General features: G+C 34.5%; 1 protein-coding gene across 4 annotated transcripts in view; it reads left to right on the plus strand.

The window, feature by feature from the left end:
* The window catches only part of ANKHD1 (ankyrin repeat and KH domain containing 1), a 131,636-nt gene that overhangs the window by 70,315 nt on the left and 40,994 nt on the right, over positions 1-20,327 (plus strand). For 2 of the 4 annotated variants that reach the window (XM_042937025.1, XM_042937018.1), the window contains exons 11-14: positions 12,841-12,928; positions 15,983-16,110; positions 16,311-16,454; positions 17,739-17,841. In XM_042937025.1, coding sequence (XP_042792959.1) covers positions 12,841-12,928; positions 15,983-16,110; positions 16,311-16,454; positions 17,739-17,841 — 463 coding nt within the window. Of the gene's footprint in view, positions 1-3,700; positions 3,926-12,840; positions 12,929-15,982; positions 16,111-16,310; positions 16,455-17,738; positions 17,842-20,327 lie in introns of those variants that run through there. The other 2 variants (XM_042937009.1, XM_042937036.1) reach the window with 2 other exon arrangements.

The following is a 20,327-nucleotide window of genomic DNA, read 5'->3' on the forward strand; positions in this document are numbered from 1 at the left end:
CTTATTGAGATAGAATTTTGTTTTTTTTTATAAATTAAAAAAAATTTTTTTTAATGTTTATTTTTGAGAGAGAGAGAGAGAGAGAGAGAGAGAGAGAGAGAGAAGACAGAGCATGAGTAGGGGAGAGGCAGAGAGAGAGAAAGACACAGAATCAGAAGCAGACTACAGGCTCTGAACTTTCAGGACAGAGCCTGATGCGGGACTTGAAGTCATGAACTGTGAGATCGTGACCTGAGCCAAAGTTCGATGCTTAACCGACTGAGCCACCTATGCACCCTTGTTTTTTATTACATTGATTTTCTCTGTAGTTTTGACCATAGCTTTTAAGGGTTTTTAATATATTAATAAAAATTGAAGCCCTTTTGCACTGATGAGGAAATTCGGCACTTTGAATATGTCATAATGGTCTATCACTAATTTTCATCCCTAACCATGAAGTAGGCTGTCTGACTCTTTTTGCTTTCCTTGGATTGTATTTTACCAGCCAAAGAATCTTTTTCGAGCATTTTTTTTAGAATAGTTGAAACTGAGTGTTTTGAACATAGATATGTTAACACTCTCCAGTTCTCAATCTCTTTGAAATGAGATTTGATATGGAGTTCGTCAAAAGAAAAAGTTTTGAAGGATTAATTTGTTACCTATATTAAATATGAATAGAAATGTGAACCAGTTCCTCTTTCATAATTTTTTTTTGTATTTAAGCAATATGTTGTGTGTCCTTCTAGACATTTCTATACCCTCCAAGCATATATAGAGTCCACGTATGTGAGTTATAGGTCTTTTTTTATATGAACAGATTTGTTATCACATAGACTGTTCTGTAACTTTTTTCTTAAAATATTTTTCTCTGGTGGTTCCTACAGATTTCTCATTCTTTTTCACAGATACCCAGTGTTCTATATAATTTATCGACCATGTATTTATTCATAAACTTCTGGGTTATTACAGTTTTTTAATTATTGTAAGTAGTGCTACACTAAATACTGTTAAACATATTTACGTATCTTTGCTGCTTTTGTGAATGTATATATAGGGATAAATCCCTAGAAATGAAATTACTGGTTATCAGAGGGTCCACATCTAAGATTTTGATAGCTGCTGCCAAATTGTTAAAAACTGCTGAACCAGTCTATATTTCTGTTAACAGTTGAAATCTTATTCTCCACATTCTTATAAACATGAATTCGAGTTCTTTGTTTCTTCCTTCCTTCTTTCCTTCCTTCCTTTCCTCCCTTTCTTCCCTTCCCCTTTCTTCCCTTCCCCTTTCTTTTCTTTTCTTCTTCCCTTTTCTTTTCTTTCTTTCTTTCTTTCTTGCTTGCTTGCTTGCTTGCTTGATGGTTTAATTTTCTAATCTCTGATCATAACCCCCATGTTTATTTTATCTAAAAAAATCTTTTTGTGTTCCAAGTAGCCCTGTGAGCTGCTCATTAATTGCTCCCAAAGCTTTTGTGAACTGTTGAAGCCTGGTATAAAGCTACTTTCTGAAAAACTATTCAGACATCATTTACAAATGCAAATTTTGAAATAGTTTGTTAATTTCTTTAACAAAATGATTTTTTTAAAAAATCAAATATTCAGACAATATTGACTCCATTTTTCTTTTTTTTTTTAAGTTTATGTATTTATTTTGAGAGAGAGAGAGAGAGAGAGAGAGAGAGAGAGATCGGGGCAGGTGCAGAGAGAGAGGGAGAGAGAATCCCATGCTATCAGCACGGAGCCTGACTTGGGGCTTGAACTCGTGAGCTGTGAAATCATGACCTGAGCTGAAATCAAGAGTCAGATGCTTAACTGACTGAGCCACCCAGGCACCACTTGACTCCATTCTAAAAGAGGAAAATAATGTATCTTCTACCATAGGATTTGCATGAGTTATTTTATTTTTGCATTGTCATAGTTTTATAACATTTATATTTACAATCCATTTTATGACCCAGTTTCTCATAGTTGTTTAACTTTAACTGTATGTTAAAGTTTAGTGTTTACCTTACTACTTTTTCATAGCATGTAGCTTCTTAATTCCTGAGTTCCTAATCTTGACTCACCTTTTGGCTAGCTGATACTGGTACTTTGATTTGAAATTACTCTCTTCCCCCTCAAAAAAGGAGTTTACAGGTACTTGCATTTTTAAGACTACTGTATGTTGTATTTATAAATGAATGTAGCCATATAGCAAATTATTGAATTGCTTCTTTTTTCTCCTCAAAATTTTAAGCCTCTATTCTCTCTTCTGGTACTGAATATTTCCAAAGCTTGCTAGAATATTCCCTATTATATGTAAGTAAACTTTCTTTTTCTGCCTGGATTATCATAAGAGTCTTTCATTATACTTTTAAACCTCTGTGACTTCATCAGAATATGTCTTGCTGTTTATTACTTTATAATAGTTTTTTCCTGGAAATTAGTGAGTGCTTTCTGTCTGAAGATTTTGGGTCATTCCCTCAGGTCTTCCCCTCTTCCCCCTCCTTCAGTTTTCTTCTGTTATATCCTTCTATGCTCCTTTTTCTATTCTGTTTTCTTCTGGGATATTTATTATTTGTATAATGGATCTTTCTTGTTCTTATTATCTTTGTGGCCAATTCATTTCTTTCTTCTTTTCTTTTGCGTTGTTTCTTTCTTAAGCCCATCCTCCGGGTCACTTTTTTTCTTGTGCTTCTATGTGGTTTTCATGGTTTCATTATTTCATTATTACTTTTAAATCTCTTGCTGCTGTATCATTTTGTTCAAGTTTTTTAAGAGTTCAGGTTCTCTTTATTTGGAAGTATAGGGAATATTTGGCTGAAATTTTATTGTTTGCATTTTTGTGAGAATTTCTCAATAGGTTCTCTGTTGGATACTTTGTACTTATTATTTATATTTGAGTGAGGCTTGCTATTTGTTGAAAATCATATGACAGTGGGGGAGGGAGAGAAAGTGAGCCTTAAGAGTCAGCTTCTTCAAGTCCTGTAGTTGTCTCAGCATACTTTCTCACCACATCTCTACCATAGGAGCACACATCCCCTTAGGTAAGCCTACCACCCAAGTAAGAGGCAGAGGTGACTTAAGAAGTAAAGCTTCCTTTAGGCCATGTTTCTTTTATTTGGAGACTTAGTTAACCCTGGTTGTTGACTGCAAGGCTTATTACACTTTCTTCTATTGTATCTCTGTCTTACCTTCAAGTACTTTCTCTCTGTCATGAGTCTAGATCGAGAGAAAATAGGTCTGTTCCATCTCTCAAGTCCTTTGGAGGTTCCTGTTTTAGTTGAAAAGTGTGAGCACCAAGTGCATTTATAATTGGAGAGAAAGCTATATAACTATTTAATCATCTTCTAGTATTTTCCTTACTTTTTCTCCCAACTTTTGATATTCCCAAATCATTTGATTTAATTATTCTCCTTGGTTAGGTACTAAGACACTGCTGTTGATTCTGTGGCTCTAGTTGTATTTGAGGACAAAGGCACGAGTTCAAGAAATTCAGCAGAATTATATCTGCATGTGTTAAAGTTTATATTAAAGTTATTTTGTAGAGAACCACATCATACCCTTAAAATAAAATCATAGTTGGCTTCTGAGATTATGGTCTCTATAGATGAGACTCCTTTTAGTTGAAGATCCTGAGTTTACAAAACCCAGCACCTGAAATACCAGTCACAAGGTCTTCATGGCCAAATGTGATTTTCATTTTTGGAATAAGATCCGTGAGTTCTTCTTTTTCCTTTCACAGGACAAGCAGGAGGACATGAAGACTATTTTGGAGGGCATAGATCCGGCCAAGCATCAGGTGAGGGAGGCCTTTGATGCTTGTAAGCTACTACATAAAGAATAGATGTTATAGGTAACCAGAACTCTGGATATCTGAATTCCAGCCAAGAAGTTCCAGGACCTTGCTGGGTGACAAAAGAAATCCTCTTCAATTGAAAAAGATTATGAAGTTCCAATAAAAAGAGTTTTATGTTACTAGTAGTTTGCTTCCTTAGTATTCTTTTTATGTGGTATTCCTAAGAAATCTTAGGTGAAAATAGATTTTCTTATTCAGATACTTCTTTTGCATTCTTCCTTACTGGGACATTTAACATACTCCAGAGGGAAAGTCTCAGTTACCAAATCCTTTGCTTTCAACTTTTTTCATAAAAAATTCAAAACTCAGATAGATGTAGGGAGATATGTTAGATTGTTTTTTATATAATCCTCAAACAAACAAAAAAATTAGTTTAGTGAAACATTGACTCTATTATTCATGCCGTTAATTTCTATAAAGTTAAAATTATTTTCATAAAATTGTCCCCTGTAATATCATTCTGAAATTGGTTTTTAAGAAGGTGAATGCATAAGCAAACTTTTCTTTTGAGAAAATGTGTTAGATTTGTACTGATGATTTTAAGCAAACTTAGTATCCATTTTAATGCAGAGAGATTTGTTTAAACTAAGGAGCAGTGCTTAATTTTAACATTCAGAATAAATTGTGATTGTATCACAATTAGCTTAGACCTTCTAAAATAAACTTCCTAGTATCAAGCTGCTCTTAGTCACAATGCTTATTAAACATCTTCATTATTGGCTTATTGAGTACGAAGTTGTTATATTCATTCTATTTTGAAAAAGTAAATATATTTCACAGAATATTATGTGAAAATATGAACTTTAGTTGTATACTATCTTAGGCTCCAATCAAGAATGTAAAGCTAAATGTTATTTCAGATGAAGTATTTCTTTCTCCCTAGATTTATTATAGGAAATCTGATTATAAGTCTCTCTCTCTGGCTGTAAGTCTCAAAACTTGAGATGCTTTTTTTAAAATGAGGTTTGTGGCCCCCCTTTTAGAAGTTGAAAGTTAGCAGATCCGAAATGGGGAATCTGCATTATAAATGATATCCCAGGAGATTCTGATGACAAGTTTTCCATATTCCACACTTTGAGACATTGCTAGAGTCCATAGATTATTCTGTATCACTGCTGAGTTCTGTTCCTTTTCCATCTTGGCTTTATAATCCATCCTTCTTCCTCCATCCAAACTGAGAAGTTTGGTTTTTCTCTTTGTTATTTGTGATTTTTAGAGACTGAGCTAAACACAAGCCCTAGACTAGTGTCACAATCTTTTTTGCATTTCATGTTCTCCTGAGGGATATGAATAAGATCAGTAACAGCACATCACTCAGGTAATAATTAAAATAACAGTGGTGGATTGAAAGAACATACCCCCCGGGGAAGTCCATCAGAATCCTGTAGTACATATATGGTATAAAACAGTCTCCTTTACTTCCCTGTGATTCTGGTCCTTCCCTTGACAATGTCCTCCTCCAACTCCAAGAAGTGCTGCCTCTGTGATATAGTTACAATCCTTAGATGTATACCTTGGATATGGCTGTGAGTTTAAAGGAAATCACTTATTTACAAAAATAATAAAGTTTGTTTTCAATTAAATTTTGTTATCTAAGCCCAAATGGGAAAAAAAAAAAAAAAAAAAACTACGCCTTTTTTCTCCTAGTGCTTATTCATCAGAACCAGAACTTTGCAGTGTATTTTTCACGGATAAGATTTTAGGGGACTTATCAGTTCTAATTATTCATTTATCAGTATATTTCAACCATGAGTGATTAGCTACCTTAATTAACTTTAAATATGACCTCCCACTTTTTAACTATTAACTTTTTATTAAAGAATAACGTATACATATTTTTTTAGTTTAACTGTTGAAAGCTGGAAAACTTTTACCTATTTTTTTCTTGGTCTAAAACTATTTGTGAAATACACAAAACTCCTAATACATTTTTTTAAAGGCCAAGTTCTCTCTGTCTAGGTTATTGTGTGTTTAATGAGTCCTTTTCAGCTATTTCAAGCTTGTTTAAATATAGGTACAAATGACTTCCAGTCAAGAAGGTAAAGTCAGTGTTGGTCTGTTTTGAAACCTCTCTGCTCTCTGTCATTTTCAAGTCCATAGATACAAGTAAAATATGGGAGCTATATTAGACTAAAAATATGTAGCTGTATTAGAAACAAGATTTTAAAAGTCTGGAGTCTGGACTAGAAATGGATCATGGCCCCACAGCTGAAGCTGTAGGCCCAAGGAGAATTAAGAGTAAAAAAACCAAAACAAAACGGAGTGGGAGGGGTTGGGGACTGGCATGTCATTTTCTGTAGGGACATAGGGACCGAATGCATAATAGACAGAGAGGCCAGCAGATCTACTCTGCTAGATTGAAGCAAGGAGCTGGACCTTATTGCCCTACCTATGAACAAAGATGGAAAAAAAATAAACCCTCCAAGCAACTGCCATTGGTTGCGATTAGAAATTATCTACTTGTTCTTGGTAGAATGAAGATGCAAACATAACACTCTAAATAAGAACTGGGAGGCCACTGGTTTTTGATTTAGTGAGCGGAACTGAAATTACTCCATAAGACTGGAAATTTAAGTTGCCAATGAAAGATCTACTTTTGAAATGGACTTTAAGGACCAGATTCAGGCAAGTTTCAAACCATCTGATGAGAAGGGATAAACCTATGGATGGAAATAAAAGAAACAACTCCCATGCAAAATGAGCTTTTCAAACAAAAAAATTATGACGTTCAAGACCAAATCTACATCAAAAGATAGTCAAAATGCAAACAAACAAAAAGTTAGCAAAGCAGCAGAATACAAGCCCAGGCAACTGAAAGAAAAGACTTTAAACATGCTTATTTTAAGCTATAACCAATAGCCATAAAACAATGTGAGAAAATGAAATGAAAGCCAGTAATTATGAATTAACAGACGGGTATGAAATAAAAAATTTAAACTTTGGGGAGAAAGTTGTGGAAATAAAAATTCAACATATGTTACATAGTATATTGGACATGCTGAATAAAAATGAGTGAATCAGATGACAAAACAAGAAATAACACGATATAGCATAAAGATAAAGAAATGGGAAATATGAAAGAGAAACTGAGAGAAAGGGTAGATTGAGACGCTCTACCACACATCTCTTTGAAGTTCCTGAATGAGAGGACAGAGATGCAAACAAAGCAGAGGCAATGTTTGAAGAGCTAATGGTAGAGAATCTTCTGGAATTGAAGTTAGACATGAATCCTTGGTTGAAAAATTAATCACTAGGCAGAACAAATGAAGCTGTAGAATTTGAAAGATAAAGAACAGTATCTTAAAAGCTACTAGAGGAAAAAAAATGCTTTACTTCAAAGGAACAACGATCAAACTTTGACAGCAGACTCTCATCAACAGTAATAATCACAGAAGACAATGGGAAGTAATATCCTCCACATACCAAGAAAAAAAAAATAGAGTTCTGTATTCAGCCACTATTCCAGAGAAGGAAAAATAAGCTTATTTTAAGATCTACAAAGAATAAAAGAGCTTATCACCTCAGATCCTTGCCAAAAGAACTACTAAAAGATATGTACATCAATAAGGAGAGAAATATATCCTGGAAGGAAGGCGTGGGATGCAAGAAGCTACGGTAAGCAAAGAAATTAGTGAAACATATTATAAATAAAAATTTATAAATACAAAACCCAAATTTTTATGCTTAAAACCAAAGTAATACTAAAATTCTAGGCAGCAATAGCATGAAATTCAGAAGGATGTGTTAGAAGGTGGAAAGGCCACACTAGAGCCCCTGTGTTGTTCAAGAGAAGAGGATCAGGTACTGGAAAACTTGACTTTTTTTTTTTTTTTAATATCAGTAATCAGAACAAACATAAACCTATTGGACACAGCTGTTAAAGGCAGAGATTTTGAATTAGATGAATAATACCAAAATCTAGCAAATTCTGTTTTCGGGGGATAAATCTAAAGACAGTGATAGAGAAAAGTAGACAAAGTGATGGAAAAAGTATTAAGGCAGTATTAATACCAGATGAAGTAGAATTTTAAGTAAAAAGCATTTTTAGAGATAAATGGTCCCAACTGATCATAACAATCAGTTACTAATCAGTAACTAACGATCTTCTCTCTAAGTAAAATAGAAAATTACAAAGTTACAAGAAAAATAGGTCTACATTTGTGGTGATAGGATTTTTCCATACACTTCTGTATGAAACTGATCAAATAGACAAAACAATTGTTAAGAATAGAAAACTCAAATTTTCTTTTTTTTAATAGTTTTTTTTTTTTTTTTTTTTTTTTTAATTAGAGTGCGAGAGAGGGTGGAAGAGGAGCAGCTGGAGAGAGAGAGAGAGGGAGAGAGAGAGAATTTTAAGTAGGCTCCACACTCAGTGTAGAGCCTGACATGGGGCTCGATCTCATGACCCTGGGATCATAACCTGAGCCAAACCAAGACTCAAACACTCAACTGACTGAGCCACCCAGGTGCCCCAAATTTGGTCTTATAAATAGAGCTAACATTGTTTCCACTATATATGCTATATATATTCTTTAACAACACATGGAACACATATAAAAATTGTCCATGTTTTATGCCACAAAAAGTCTTTAAAACAAACTTACTAGTCATATGGGCTACATTTCTTTGGTCTCTATTGCTTTAAAATTACAAATCAACAATAAAAATTTTTTTAAAATCCCATACACCTGTAAAATGAAGAAAGATACTTTTACATAGTGCATGGGTTAGAGACAATCACAGTTATAATCATAGTAAAAATTACAAAGAAGTTATCACAAAAACTACACATCAAAACTTAGGTAAGAGGATACAGCTAAAGTGGTCCTTAGAAGATAATTTTTTATATTATATAAAATGAAAGTAAATGAGGCTAATAAAAAAACAACAGGATAAACAAGAAAGGAATAAAGATAAAAGCAAAATTTATAGAATAGAAAACAACAAAAAATAGGGATAAAAAAGGAAAAATAGGGGAAAAAAGCAAAATTAAAAGCTGATTTAACAACAAAACACAACTACTGAAATAGACAAAATAAGGCAGACTATTTTTTTTTAAAGGGGGAAAGGCACAGGTAAATGATAGAAATTTAAAGGTAGTTATAACTATATGATACATTAGAGATCTTTAAAATGTGTAAGGCAGTCAGTCATATGAACGTGAATCAGTTTGAATGCTGACATAAGTACTGATTTTTTTCTGTGAATATGTAAATTATCAAAATTGACTCATGAACAGGAAACCTCAATAGAACAGTAAGTGTTACACATTGAATTCAGTAGTTTAAAATCTAATCCAATGAAGGTAAGAAGCCAGATGGATTTATAGGTGAGTTTTACCAAATGTTCAAGGAACAAATGAACTCTTTATTATTCTAGCTATTCCCCAAAACAGAGAAAGAAGCAATATTACAATGTCAATATTAAGTTTATAACCTTGGAAAATAATTTTCTGTGTTTATGAAGGAAAAATATCATAATTTATATGTTAAAGTTTGATTGATCTTGAACAAATATTGGCTGTGCTAACAAACCCAACATTCATAAGTAAGTAGTATATATTAATTTGATTCCTATTTTGGAGGGGGGCAAAGACTTTTTTTAAGTTTATTTATTTTGAGAGAAGCAGAGTGTGAGTGGCGGAGGGGCAGAGAAAGAGGGAGAATTTCAAGTAGGCTCCATGCTGTCAGCACAGAGCCCACACAGGAAACGGAGAAAATGACTTGAGCCAAAATCAAGAGTAGGATGCTTAACCGACTGAGCTACCCAGATACCCCGATTCCTATTCTATTTTTATTATTATTATTTTAAGTTTATTTTGAGAGAGGGCATGAGTAGGGTAGTGACAGAGAGAGAGAACCCAAGGCATGCTCCCCACCATCAGCACACAGCCCAATGGGGGGCTAGAACTCTCAAACTCTGAGATCATGACCTAAGCTGAAATCAAGAATCAGATGCTTAACCAATTGAGCCACTGAGGTGCTCCCTGCCCCATTCCTATTTTAAAAGAAAGATTTAATGGTCAGATATTTTGGGACAAATGATATATGTTGTGGGATTTACAGTATTGATTTTAGATGTGAAATATTATAATGCATTATAAAGTTGGGGCATTGTTTTATCAACCATTTTCTCAAACATAATAATGTTTCTCAAAACCAAAAAGTGCATGTATATATATTTATAGGGAGAAAAATACAACAGGCATCTTTTCACACCTTTCATTTCAGAAATTTGGTTAGTATGTTGAATTTTGGAATTTGACTTGGGGTGAGGATCTTGGGACTGTACTTTTGTGATTTCTTATCCTTTAACAGCTGTAGTAATGTTTGATATATGCAGACCTAACAGTTATTTTAAAAGTTTATTTTAAAGGAGGGCTTTCAAAATCTTTTGTCTTTGCCATTATTCACAGGACCTTGTTATGCTGATGGGTGTCATTGCTAGGCTTAAGAGATAAGAAAGAAAAAAAAAAAAAAGGAAAAGTGATGTTATTATTGCCCACCCACGTTCTAATAACAGTGTATTATCAAATGCAGATAATGAATGTCTTACTCTGAGTTTAGCTACTACTCTTAATTTCTTGTCAAATTAACTTTTCTTTCTCTTATTTACCTAGTAGAAAATTAAAACTTCAAACCTCAGTACTATGAAAGGGAAGATTTGAGAGGTCAGTTACACTTAGGTTCCTTCTTGGTAAACCTTATTGAAACACGTCATTGTTTTAGACATTAGGTATATAATGGTAAGCAAAAATGGATGTGATTACTATGCTCATGGAGCTTACAGTTTAGTGGCAGAGACGTGTTAGCCAAATAGTTATACAAACTAATATATGATTGAAAGATGAAGGAGCGGTTCATATAGCTACGTCCATACAGATGGTCCCCGATTTATAATGGTTCACCTGGGATTTTTCGACTTTACAATGATGCAAAAGCAATATGCAATTGCAATATTGCAATATGCAATAAGCAGTATGCATTCAGTAGAAAGCATTCGAATTTTGAATTTTGACCTATTTCTGGGCTGGCATTATTTGTTAAGATACTCTTATAATGCTGGGAAGCAGCAGTGAGCAGCAGCTCCAGTGAGCCACGTGGTGTCAAGGATCTCAGGGATAAACAACCAATGCACTCACAACCATTCTGTTCTATGCATAGAATCATTTTCACTTTCAGTACAGTATTCAATAAGTTGCATGAGATATTAAGTACTTTATGATGAAGAAGGCTTTGTTCTTGGTGATTTTTTCCAACTGTGGGCTAACACAAATGTTCTGAGCATGTTTAAGGTAGGCTTAGCTAAGCTATAATGTTTAATAGGTTAGGTGTGTTAAATGCATTTTCTTATTTATTTATTTATTTATTTATTTATTTATTTATTTATTTAGAGGACGCAAGTGAGTGAGTGGCAGAGAGAGAATCTCACAAGGGGCAGAGAGAGAGAGAGAAGCAGGGCTCACCCAAAGCGGGGCTCGTGCTCACCCGATACAGGGCTCGTGCTCATCCGATGCGGGACTCAAACTCACAAACTGTGAGATCATGAACTGAGCCGAAGTCAGATGCTTAACCAACTGAGCCACCCAGGAGCCCCTAAGTGCATTTTCAATTTAAGATATTTTCAACTTAAAATGGGTTTATCTGTACATGACAATCAAGAAGTCAAAACATTAATTTTTATAAGAGGCTGAGAGATTCTACACTATCAAGATAAAAATATTAAAATCTCTTTTAGACTGTAATTCCCATCACTGCAGACCAGTTTGAAGTTTCCATTAGGTTGACAATTACTTATTTCTCATTGTTAGTTTGCCCATGTTGTAGATTAGGTATAGTTATATAAACTGACTAAGTTGCATCCTATTGGCAAAGCACACTAAGTTTTTTGGTTCATTTATTTTGAGAGAGAGAGCATGTGTGCACATGCGAGTAGGGGAGGGGCAGAGACAGAGGTAGAGAGAGAATCCCAAGCTGGCTCCATGCTCAGCACAGAGCCCGAAGAGGGGCTTCATCTCACAAGTGTGAGATCATGACCTGCACTGAAATCAAGAATTGGATTGGATGTTTAACCGAATGAACCACCTAAGGCGCTCCAGAGCACACTATTTTTAAGTTGACTGTGTGGTAGCTAAAGGGTTCTGAGTTAACTAGAATAGAGCTGAAGTAAAGCTTGAGTTAATTACTGTTCTTTATCAAGTTTTTCTTAGTAGCAAAAGAGGACCAGAACAACAGAAGTTAATGCTTGCATAGATAATGAAAGAGGGGATAGGTGAGTGAACTTTTCATGGAAGCAGTTTATCAGCTACATTTTCATACTGAGATGAATATAGTAAGAGTTTACAGTTCTTCCAACAGGACTACTTACTACATAATATAAGCAAGCTCCTTTTAGTGGCATTTGATATTTGGATGGTTGGAAGCTGTTTTATCGTTCACTTCTCTTGCTGGCAAACTTCCTAAAAGGAACAGCAATCTTTCTGCTATTATAAAACTGTTGTTTTTGCCTTTCACTACTTACATATTTAATTTCTAAAAAAATGTCTGCTCATTGGTATATTTTTCTTTTCCCTTTTTTCTTGAAATACCATAGTGTTTTACTATAGGGACTGGTTTCTGCCCTTTGATAGAGTTCTTATTGGTTTCTAATCTGTTAGGATCACAATCTTCCTGCTCACCTGTATGACTAAGGTTCCTTTTTCATAATTCATATGAATAGTTAGGAGAACATCTTTTTAGCCTTATGCTTAGAAAAATACAGCTATTTCTCTTTGAGGATCAAACTGAACATAAGTATTATCTTTAAATGCTGTTTGGTATGCAAAACTGAACTTGCCCTTAAAAAAGTTACACCATCTAGTGTGGACTGAAATTAATCCTACATTTTGTAGGAATTGAAATGGGTAGTATAAGTGGCTACATTGAGTAAGTATTAAATCTCTTATTTATCATGTCATTTGTACTAAGTGTTTAAAATGGATGGTTAATGAATTGGCACTGATGGATTATTTTTTGTTTCTTTAATAGGAACATGAATCTGAAGGTGGAAGAACACCTTTGATGAAAGCTGCAAGAGCTGGTCATTTGTGCACTGTGCAGTTTCTTATTAGCAAAGGTAAGGAAAATATAAGTCATCATCTGTAGAAGCTGTGATTTCTGGGGAAAAAAATCCTTAACTGCTTGTTTGTTTATTTATCTATTTTTATTTATGTGAAAGCGACTTTTCCTACAGTACAAGTATTGTATTCTAGTCTTTTTAGAAAATACTTTTTTAAGTTTATTTTTTGAGAGAGAGAGTGCACAAGTGGGGAGGGGCAGAGAGAGAGAGAAACCCAAGCAAGCTCCGCGCTGTCAGTGCAGAGCCTGGTGCGGGGCTTGAACCCACAACTGTGAGATCATGACCTGAGCCGAAATCAAGAGCCGGACGCTTAACCCACTGAGCCAAGCAGGAACCTCGTATCATCACCTTTTCTTGCTGTTTTTTATTTAGTAAGTGTAGAGTTCATGAGGTACTTAATGGGATTTTTCTTTATTAGTTTTGAGTTTGAAGTTCATCAACCAAGTAGCATATTATTGCTCCCAAAAGTTGGAAAAGCCACATATAAAATATCCAGCTATATTTAGTAGAGTATTGTTCACCACTTAATGATAAGGAAGTTTTGCTGGAAGGTTGGGTGGGGAGGGGTGGAAGAAAGTCCACTACTATTGTTTACCATACACTTGAATTAACCAAGTATGCAAAGCTGTTCTTTATTAATTTTATATTCCTCTAGAAATTATATTATTAAAATATATTCTAGCAAAGAAGTTCAAATGATGAGTGAAAAGGTAGTTCAAGACTGTTTATTATGAAAAAGTGAAACACTGCTAAAGCCATGTTAGGTTGAACCATATAAAACTGTCGTTTTATATATCAAAAACGGTAATATCAGCAATTTCATTTGGTTCAGCCTCTGTGTATAGTGTTAGAGGTACTCTGGCATCTGATGAAAGATCCTGGGGTAGGATGCTAAAATGCAAGGAAGGTCTTTCTGCTCAGGTGATGTTATGTTTTGTGAAATAAAAATTTTAGATAAAAATAAAAATTTGATATCTACATTCCAGCAAAACGTGGGACATTTTGTGTTATTTAGAAAGCAGTATAAAATTTTATCATTTTAAATATACTTTTCTTCTTTAATTGGATACAACTAGGTTTCTTTTTATTTATTAAAAAAATTTTTTTTTACATTTATTTATTTTTGAGAGACAGAAAGATACAGAGCACAAGCGGGAGATGGGCAGAGAGAGAGGGAGACACAGAATCCGAAGCAGGCTCCAGTCTCTGAGCTGTCAGCACACAGCCCGATGCAGGGCTCGAACCTATAAACCGTGAGATCATGACCTGAGCCGAAGTCGGATGCTTAACTGACTGAGCCACCCAGGCGCCCCATCTTTTCTTTTTATTTAAAAAAATGTTTTTAATGTTTATTTACTTCTGAGAAAGAGAGAAAGAGAGACAGAGCACGAGCTGGGGAGGGGCAGAAAGGGAGACACAGAATCCGAAGCAGGCTTCAAGGTCTGAGCTGTCAGCACAGAGCCCAATGTGGGGCTGGAACTCGTGAACTTCAAGAGCATGACCTAAGCTGAAGTCAGTTGCTTAACTGACTGAGCCACCCAGGCTCCCCTAGGTTTATTTTCTTAATGTCACATTTTTGTTATCAAATAAAGCATATCTTTACACAATGTTATAACATAGTCTGTAAAAGCAATTTACCTCAAACATACTGAAGTAATAATAAACAAATGGGTAACCTTTGGAATTCTCGCATGCGCCTTTACTAAGGAAGTTATCTAATCATACCCTGTGACAACTCTGCTAAGCATGTAATTAGGCTTGTCAGGAGGAGGAACACATTGATTATAGCCTTCCTTGGCTATAGTAGCTGCTAACCAATCCTACCATCTAAATTTATTATTATTAACAACCTTAAAACTAATTTCATGTTGCTAATGTAAGAATGTTTATTGGTGTGTCTTGCCCTTCCCAAAAGGTACTTTTATGTGAGTTAGGATTAGGTTCAACTGGATATTTCTGAAAATTAAATAAATTAATTATAGCAGTGGGGCGCCTGAGTGGCTCAGTCGGTTAAGTGTCCGACTTTGGCTCAGGTCATGATCTCACGGTTCGTGAGTCCGAGCCCCGTGTCAGGCTCTGTGCTGACAGCTCAGAGCCTGGAGCCCGCTTCAGATTCTGTGTCTAAGAAAAGATTTTGCATTTAGACTTTGTTCAGGTCGTGTTGAACAACGCTTCTGAACAACTTACTAAATAGCCTTTCAGATAACATTTTTGGATATTGTCTTCTCTCCATATCCAGGTCCCTCTGACTCTTAAATTATACAATATGAAGAATTATATATCTCTTAGTGTCTTTGAAACATTTTAAGAGTGACATATAATATTATTTGAGGCTTTCATTAACCTGTATATATTTATTAATCTTAGTCTTCTAGATTTTCCATTTTAAAAGTGATATTGAATGAACGAACTACAGCTACGTGCAACATTGTGGATGAATCTCACAAATATTAAATTGGGCAGGGGCGCCTGGGTGGCTCAGTCGGTTGAGCGTCCGACTTCAGCTCAGGTCACGATCTCACGGTCCGTGAGTTCGAGCCCCGCGTCGGGCTCTGGGCTGATGGCTCAGAGCCTGGAGCCTGCTTCCGATTCTGTGTCTCCCTCTCTCTCTGCCCCTCCCCTGTTCATGCTCTGTCTCTCTCTGTCTCAAAAATAAATAAATTAAAAAAAAAAAAAAAAGAAAATTAATTAAATTGGGCAAAAGAAGCCAGACACAAAAGAGTATACTGTATGATTTCATTCATATAAAGTTCAAAAACTAATACCAGTTTGGCAGTCAGGATAGTAGTACCATTGGAAGGGTGGGTAGTGACAAAGAGGGCACAAGGTGTGGGACTTCTGGTATGTGGATAGTGTTCTGTTTCTTTATCTGGGTGCTGGTTACACAGGTGTGTTCACTTTGTAAAAAATTTTCAACTGTACACTTAGGATTTGTTTGCTTTTTTTTTTAATTTATGTCATACTTCAAAAAAACTCTAAAGTGATATTATTATCTGCAAACTTGACTTGATTCCAGCTTTCTCTAATTTTGCTGTTGATGTTTCTTTGAAGGTGCCAATGTGAATAGGGCTACAGCCAATAATGACCATACGGTAGTGTCACTGGCTTGTGCAGGAGGTCATCTGGCAGTTGTTGAGCTACTCTTGGCTCATGGAGCTGACCCTACTCATCGACTCAAGGTATTCTACTTAAAAATAAGTAAATAAATAGTTTTTATTAAGAGATAATGAAACTATGCTTGCCTCATCTCGGTGCTTAATATTCATTACTGTTTATAAATGAATGTTGGTTGTAGGCAGGTTGCCAAGAAACTAAATGTCTATAGCAGTCATAAGCAGAAATTTGCAGATAATTAATTAATAGCATCAATTTGTCTCAGGATGGCTCTACAATGCTCATTGAAGCTGCAAAAGGTGGCCATACAAATGTTGTTTCTTATCTGTTGGATTATCCGAACAATGTTCTGTCAGTTCCTACTACAGATGTGTCTCAGCTCACCTCACCTTCTCAAGATCAATCTCAGGTAAAGTAAAACAGAGTTGATTTATAAATATAGGTTCTTCAAATCGATTGGGAGTTTTTGTTTAAAATTAATTTTAGGGGTGCCTGGCTGGCTTGGTCAGAAGAGCACACAACTCTTGATCTCAGGGTCGTGAGTTCAAGCCCCACGTTGGGTATAGAGATTACTTAAATAAATAAACTTAAAAATTAAATAAATAAATAAATAAAATTAAGTTTAAAACAATTTTTTTTTTTTTTTTAATTTTAGAAAAACAATGTGAGCTGGGGAGAGGGACAGAGGGAGAGAGAGAATCTTAGGCAGGTTTCACGCCAGTAAGGAACCTGATGTGAGGCTTGATCCCATAACCCTGGTAACATGACCTGAGCCAAAATCAGGAGCTGGACACTCAACTGATTGAGTCACCCAGGCACCCCAAAATAAAATTAGTTTTAAGCAAAATGGATTTGTTTTTCTTTTCTGTTACTTATTGAGATAAACATGATCCCAAATCTTTAAGGCTTATTTTCTTCAAAAGTACATGAAAATTTCTTATTATCTTACTGAAAAAAAAATCCTTTTTACAAAACACTTAATACCAAATATAAATACAAACTTTCCAAGTTGTCATCATACTGTAGGGTTGTTTTTAATAAATACCTTAAGCATAATCTTGAACCAAGAGATAACTTCTTCCTGAGTACCTCCCAATACAGTATTAATTATTGTAGAGATAGCTACTTTTGTCAACCAGGGTATAGTTAACTAGGATATATGCATCAGAAATTCATTAAAGTAATTTATAAGCCTACCTAAAAATATGGAGAGACTGTAGAGTATACTAAGTATACAAAGTTCAGTGAAATCTTAAGTTTTTTTCCACAATGTTACCCTGAGAACTGCTAAAATACCACAATTTGGCGACTATGTTGGCTTTTCTTTTTTTCTGACCCATACAGAATTTGAACAAGGGTAAATTGGCCAGTTAATATGTGACTTGTACTCTTAACTATAATCAGAACCAACAAGGCCCCAACAAGGCTTTCTCTCTAACAAGAGAGTAATACTAATTCTGTTTAGCTTAAATCATTCCCTGCTTATAGATTGCCGGAGCTTGTCCAATTCACTATTCACTATTCTCAGAAATTATTCTTTGGTGAGGCTTGCTTTCTTTTTTTTTTTTTTTTTTTAAGAAACAAAAAAATGCATTTGGTGGCATATAAATAAAATCTAAATTTCCATTTCATTTAAGGGCCTCCTTTTTATTCTTTGGTCTGAGATGGTATTTTTTCTGAGTTAATTTTTTAGGTTCCACGTGTACCAATGCATACACTTGCCATGGTTGTACCTCCCCAGGAACCTGATAGAACGTCACAGGAGAACTCTCCTGCCCTTTTAGGAGTACAAAAAGGTTAGTTATTGAATTATTTTCCTTAAAATGGGTATTTCATCACCTAATTAATGAATTCACAAAAGTACTTTAATGGTACACCATTAACTGTGTACCCAGGATTAATTGAATTAGGGATTTCTGACAAATGCTAGTAGTCTTACAGATTATTTGTAAATGAAAGAACATAAATACTAAGAAAAATGACTTCTAATTTTCTTGCTAACATACTGCTAGTTGGAGTTTTCATCTTGCACAGATGAAAATACTTTAAAAGCATATCAGGCTGTTGATTATATTACAGTAGCAAAAATTTATCAGGCATTCATTTTGCATTTGACAATTCTTTTGTTGAACAACAGTAAAATATGAGGAATGAAAATGTATGTTTGCTGTCTAGTTAAGTCTTAGTAGCACTTTTCAACTCTGGGAGTTAGAAGTTTAAGAATTATATGTAGTTTCTTTCATGTAATGCTGAATATGGTGGGCTTACATCTGTCATGTGAACCTGGACAAATAACTATCAAAAAGTATATACATGATATCCAAGTGAATATTAAGAAGGAGCATATATTATTTAAAGGACTTAAGTTTATGAGCTCTGATATTTTCCTGCTGTCTTCACTTGTAGATAGAAAGTACCTTCACTTGATAATCATGTGTAGTTGTCATATCTCTGAAATAAAGTAGGTAATATGTAAGGTATTAAAAACTACATAAAAACAAATTTATGAGCGTATTTCATTCAATATATAATAACCAAGCTTTAGATTTTTGAAATTACAGTGAAGTGTGTAAGTATATGTTAGTACCTCTAATATTATGATTTGAGAAAAGTTGGTTAGAGGTGACTATTATAGCAGCAAACAGAAGCTACTTTTAAATTATGTCAATTTTAGTAATTTAGAGTATTGAGGGCCATGATCAAGGATTAGTTCATTTCTAAACTATTAATTTCAGAGAGCAAATACCTGCAATCTCTCTGACTTAAGGTAGTTATGGAGTTTTCTATTGGACACTTAGCTATTCAAACTCTTCAAAAAATAAGACTGCTATTTTTTTTTAAGACTGCTTTTTTTAATCTTAACAAATAAAAAACAAATTAAGCATGTACTTGTTAAGGAATCTGAGTATCCTAACTGACTGACAGCCTTTAGTAAAATACTTAAACCTAAATGTCTCTGTTATTATAATTTTTTGTTTGGCTATACATTGTAGAAGACTATAGTAACTTTGGCTAAGGAAATTCAGTACTAAATAAGAAATGATTAAAAAATACATTAATAACACAGAGGCTGGAAACCAATTTGACAATAAATTTCATACATTGAAAAAAAAATAACACAGAGACACAAAAGAATCAAGAAATAAGCTAGGAAGGACATAAAGTGTCAACAGAAAAGAAGTAAAACATTTTAAATTCAGATTTAATATGTAAGGCAACAGAAACATTTGGGTAAGGTTTCTTTAAGTTGATGCTCAAGTGAGTAATCATATTTTTTAATTACTGAAAGACCTTCGTTACTGAGTATCTACTTATTTTCTTCACTCTGATGTTTTATTACTTACTGAATAGCATAAAAATGAACTAATTTTTTTAATCATCTTTCATTTTACTAAATTATTAGAGAAGGAAAAAATTAACACTTGTATTTAGACCCTTGGGTACTTGATGTTGTCAGCTGCCAGTGGCATTGCCAACCTAATAGTTCTTTACATAGAGCCAAACTGTGATAATCCACTGTATTAAGATGTTATTTTAATATAAATTATGTGCATCGTAGAGTATTATATCACTATGAATTAGGAAAAATTAGTTGGTGTTGTAAACGTACATACTGAATTATCCAGATAGATAGGAAAACATATCTTAAATTATGGAAGAAATATTATTACTTTTTTCTCCTTAAAGTGTCTTTTTCTCCTCAAAACTCTGTTATTTCTCTAAAGAAATTTCTTTGAGTGGTGAAATCTCTGTTCAATGCTCGTGTTTTTGTTTCTTCTAAGTCCTTAGACTATCTCTGTGTTTCATGTTTGATTAGGGATGGAGGAAGAGTTCTTACTCTTTAGGACTCTCTTCCTTTCCTAGCAATCATTTTTTAAGTTCTTAGAACATTTTACTTATGTCTGAAGTCTTTTTATTATTCATATCTGTATCCTTCTAGAACATATCATGCCCTTAAAACTTACCCAGGTATTTTGGGGCACCTGGGTGACTCAGTGAGTTAAGTGTCCAACTTCTGCTCAGGTCAAGATCTCACAGTTCATGAGTTTGAGCCCCACGTCAGGCTCTGTGCTGACAGCTCAGAACCTGGAGCCTGCTTAGGATTCTGTGCTTCCCCCTCTCTCTGTTCCTTCCCTCCTCATGCTCTGTCTCTGTCTCTCTCTCTGTCTCTCAAAATAAACATTAAAAAAAAAAAAAAAAAAAAACTTACCCAGGTATTTTATATATATCCTACTCAGATATTCTTTTCTTTCATGATCCATGTGCTTCATTTGCCTAGGCT

Source organism: Panthera leo, chromosome A1 (genome assembly GCF_018350215.1).
Source record: "Panthera leo isolate Ple1 chromosome A1, P.leo_Ple1_pat1.1, whole genome shotgun sequence".
NCBI classification, from domain to species: domain Eukaryota; kingdom Metazoa; phylum Chordata; class Mammalia; order Carnivora; family Felidae; genus Panthera; species Panthera leo.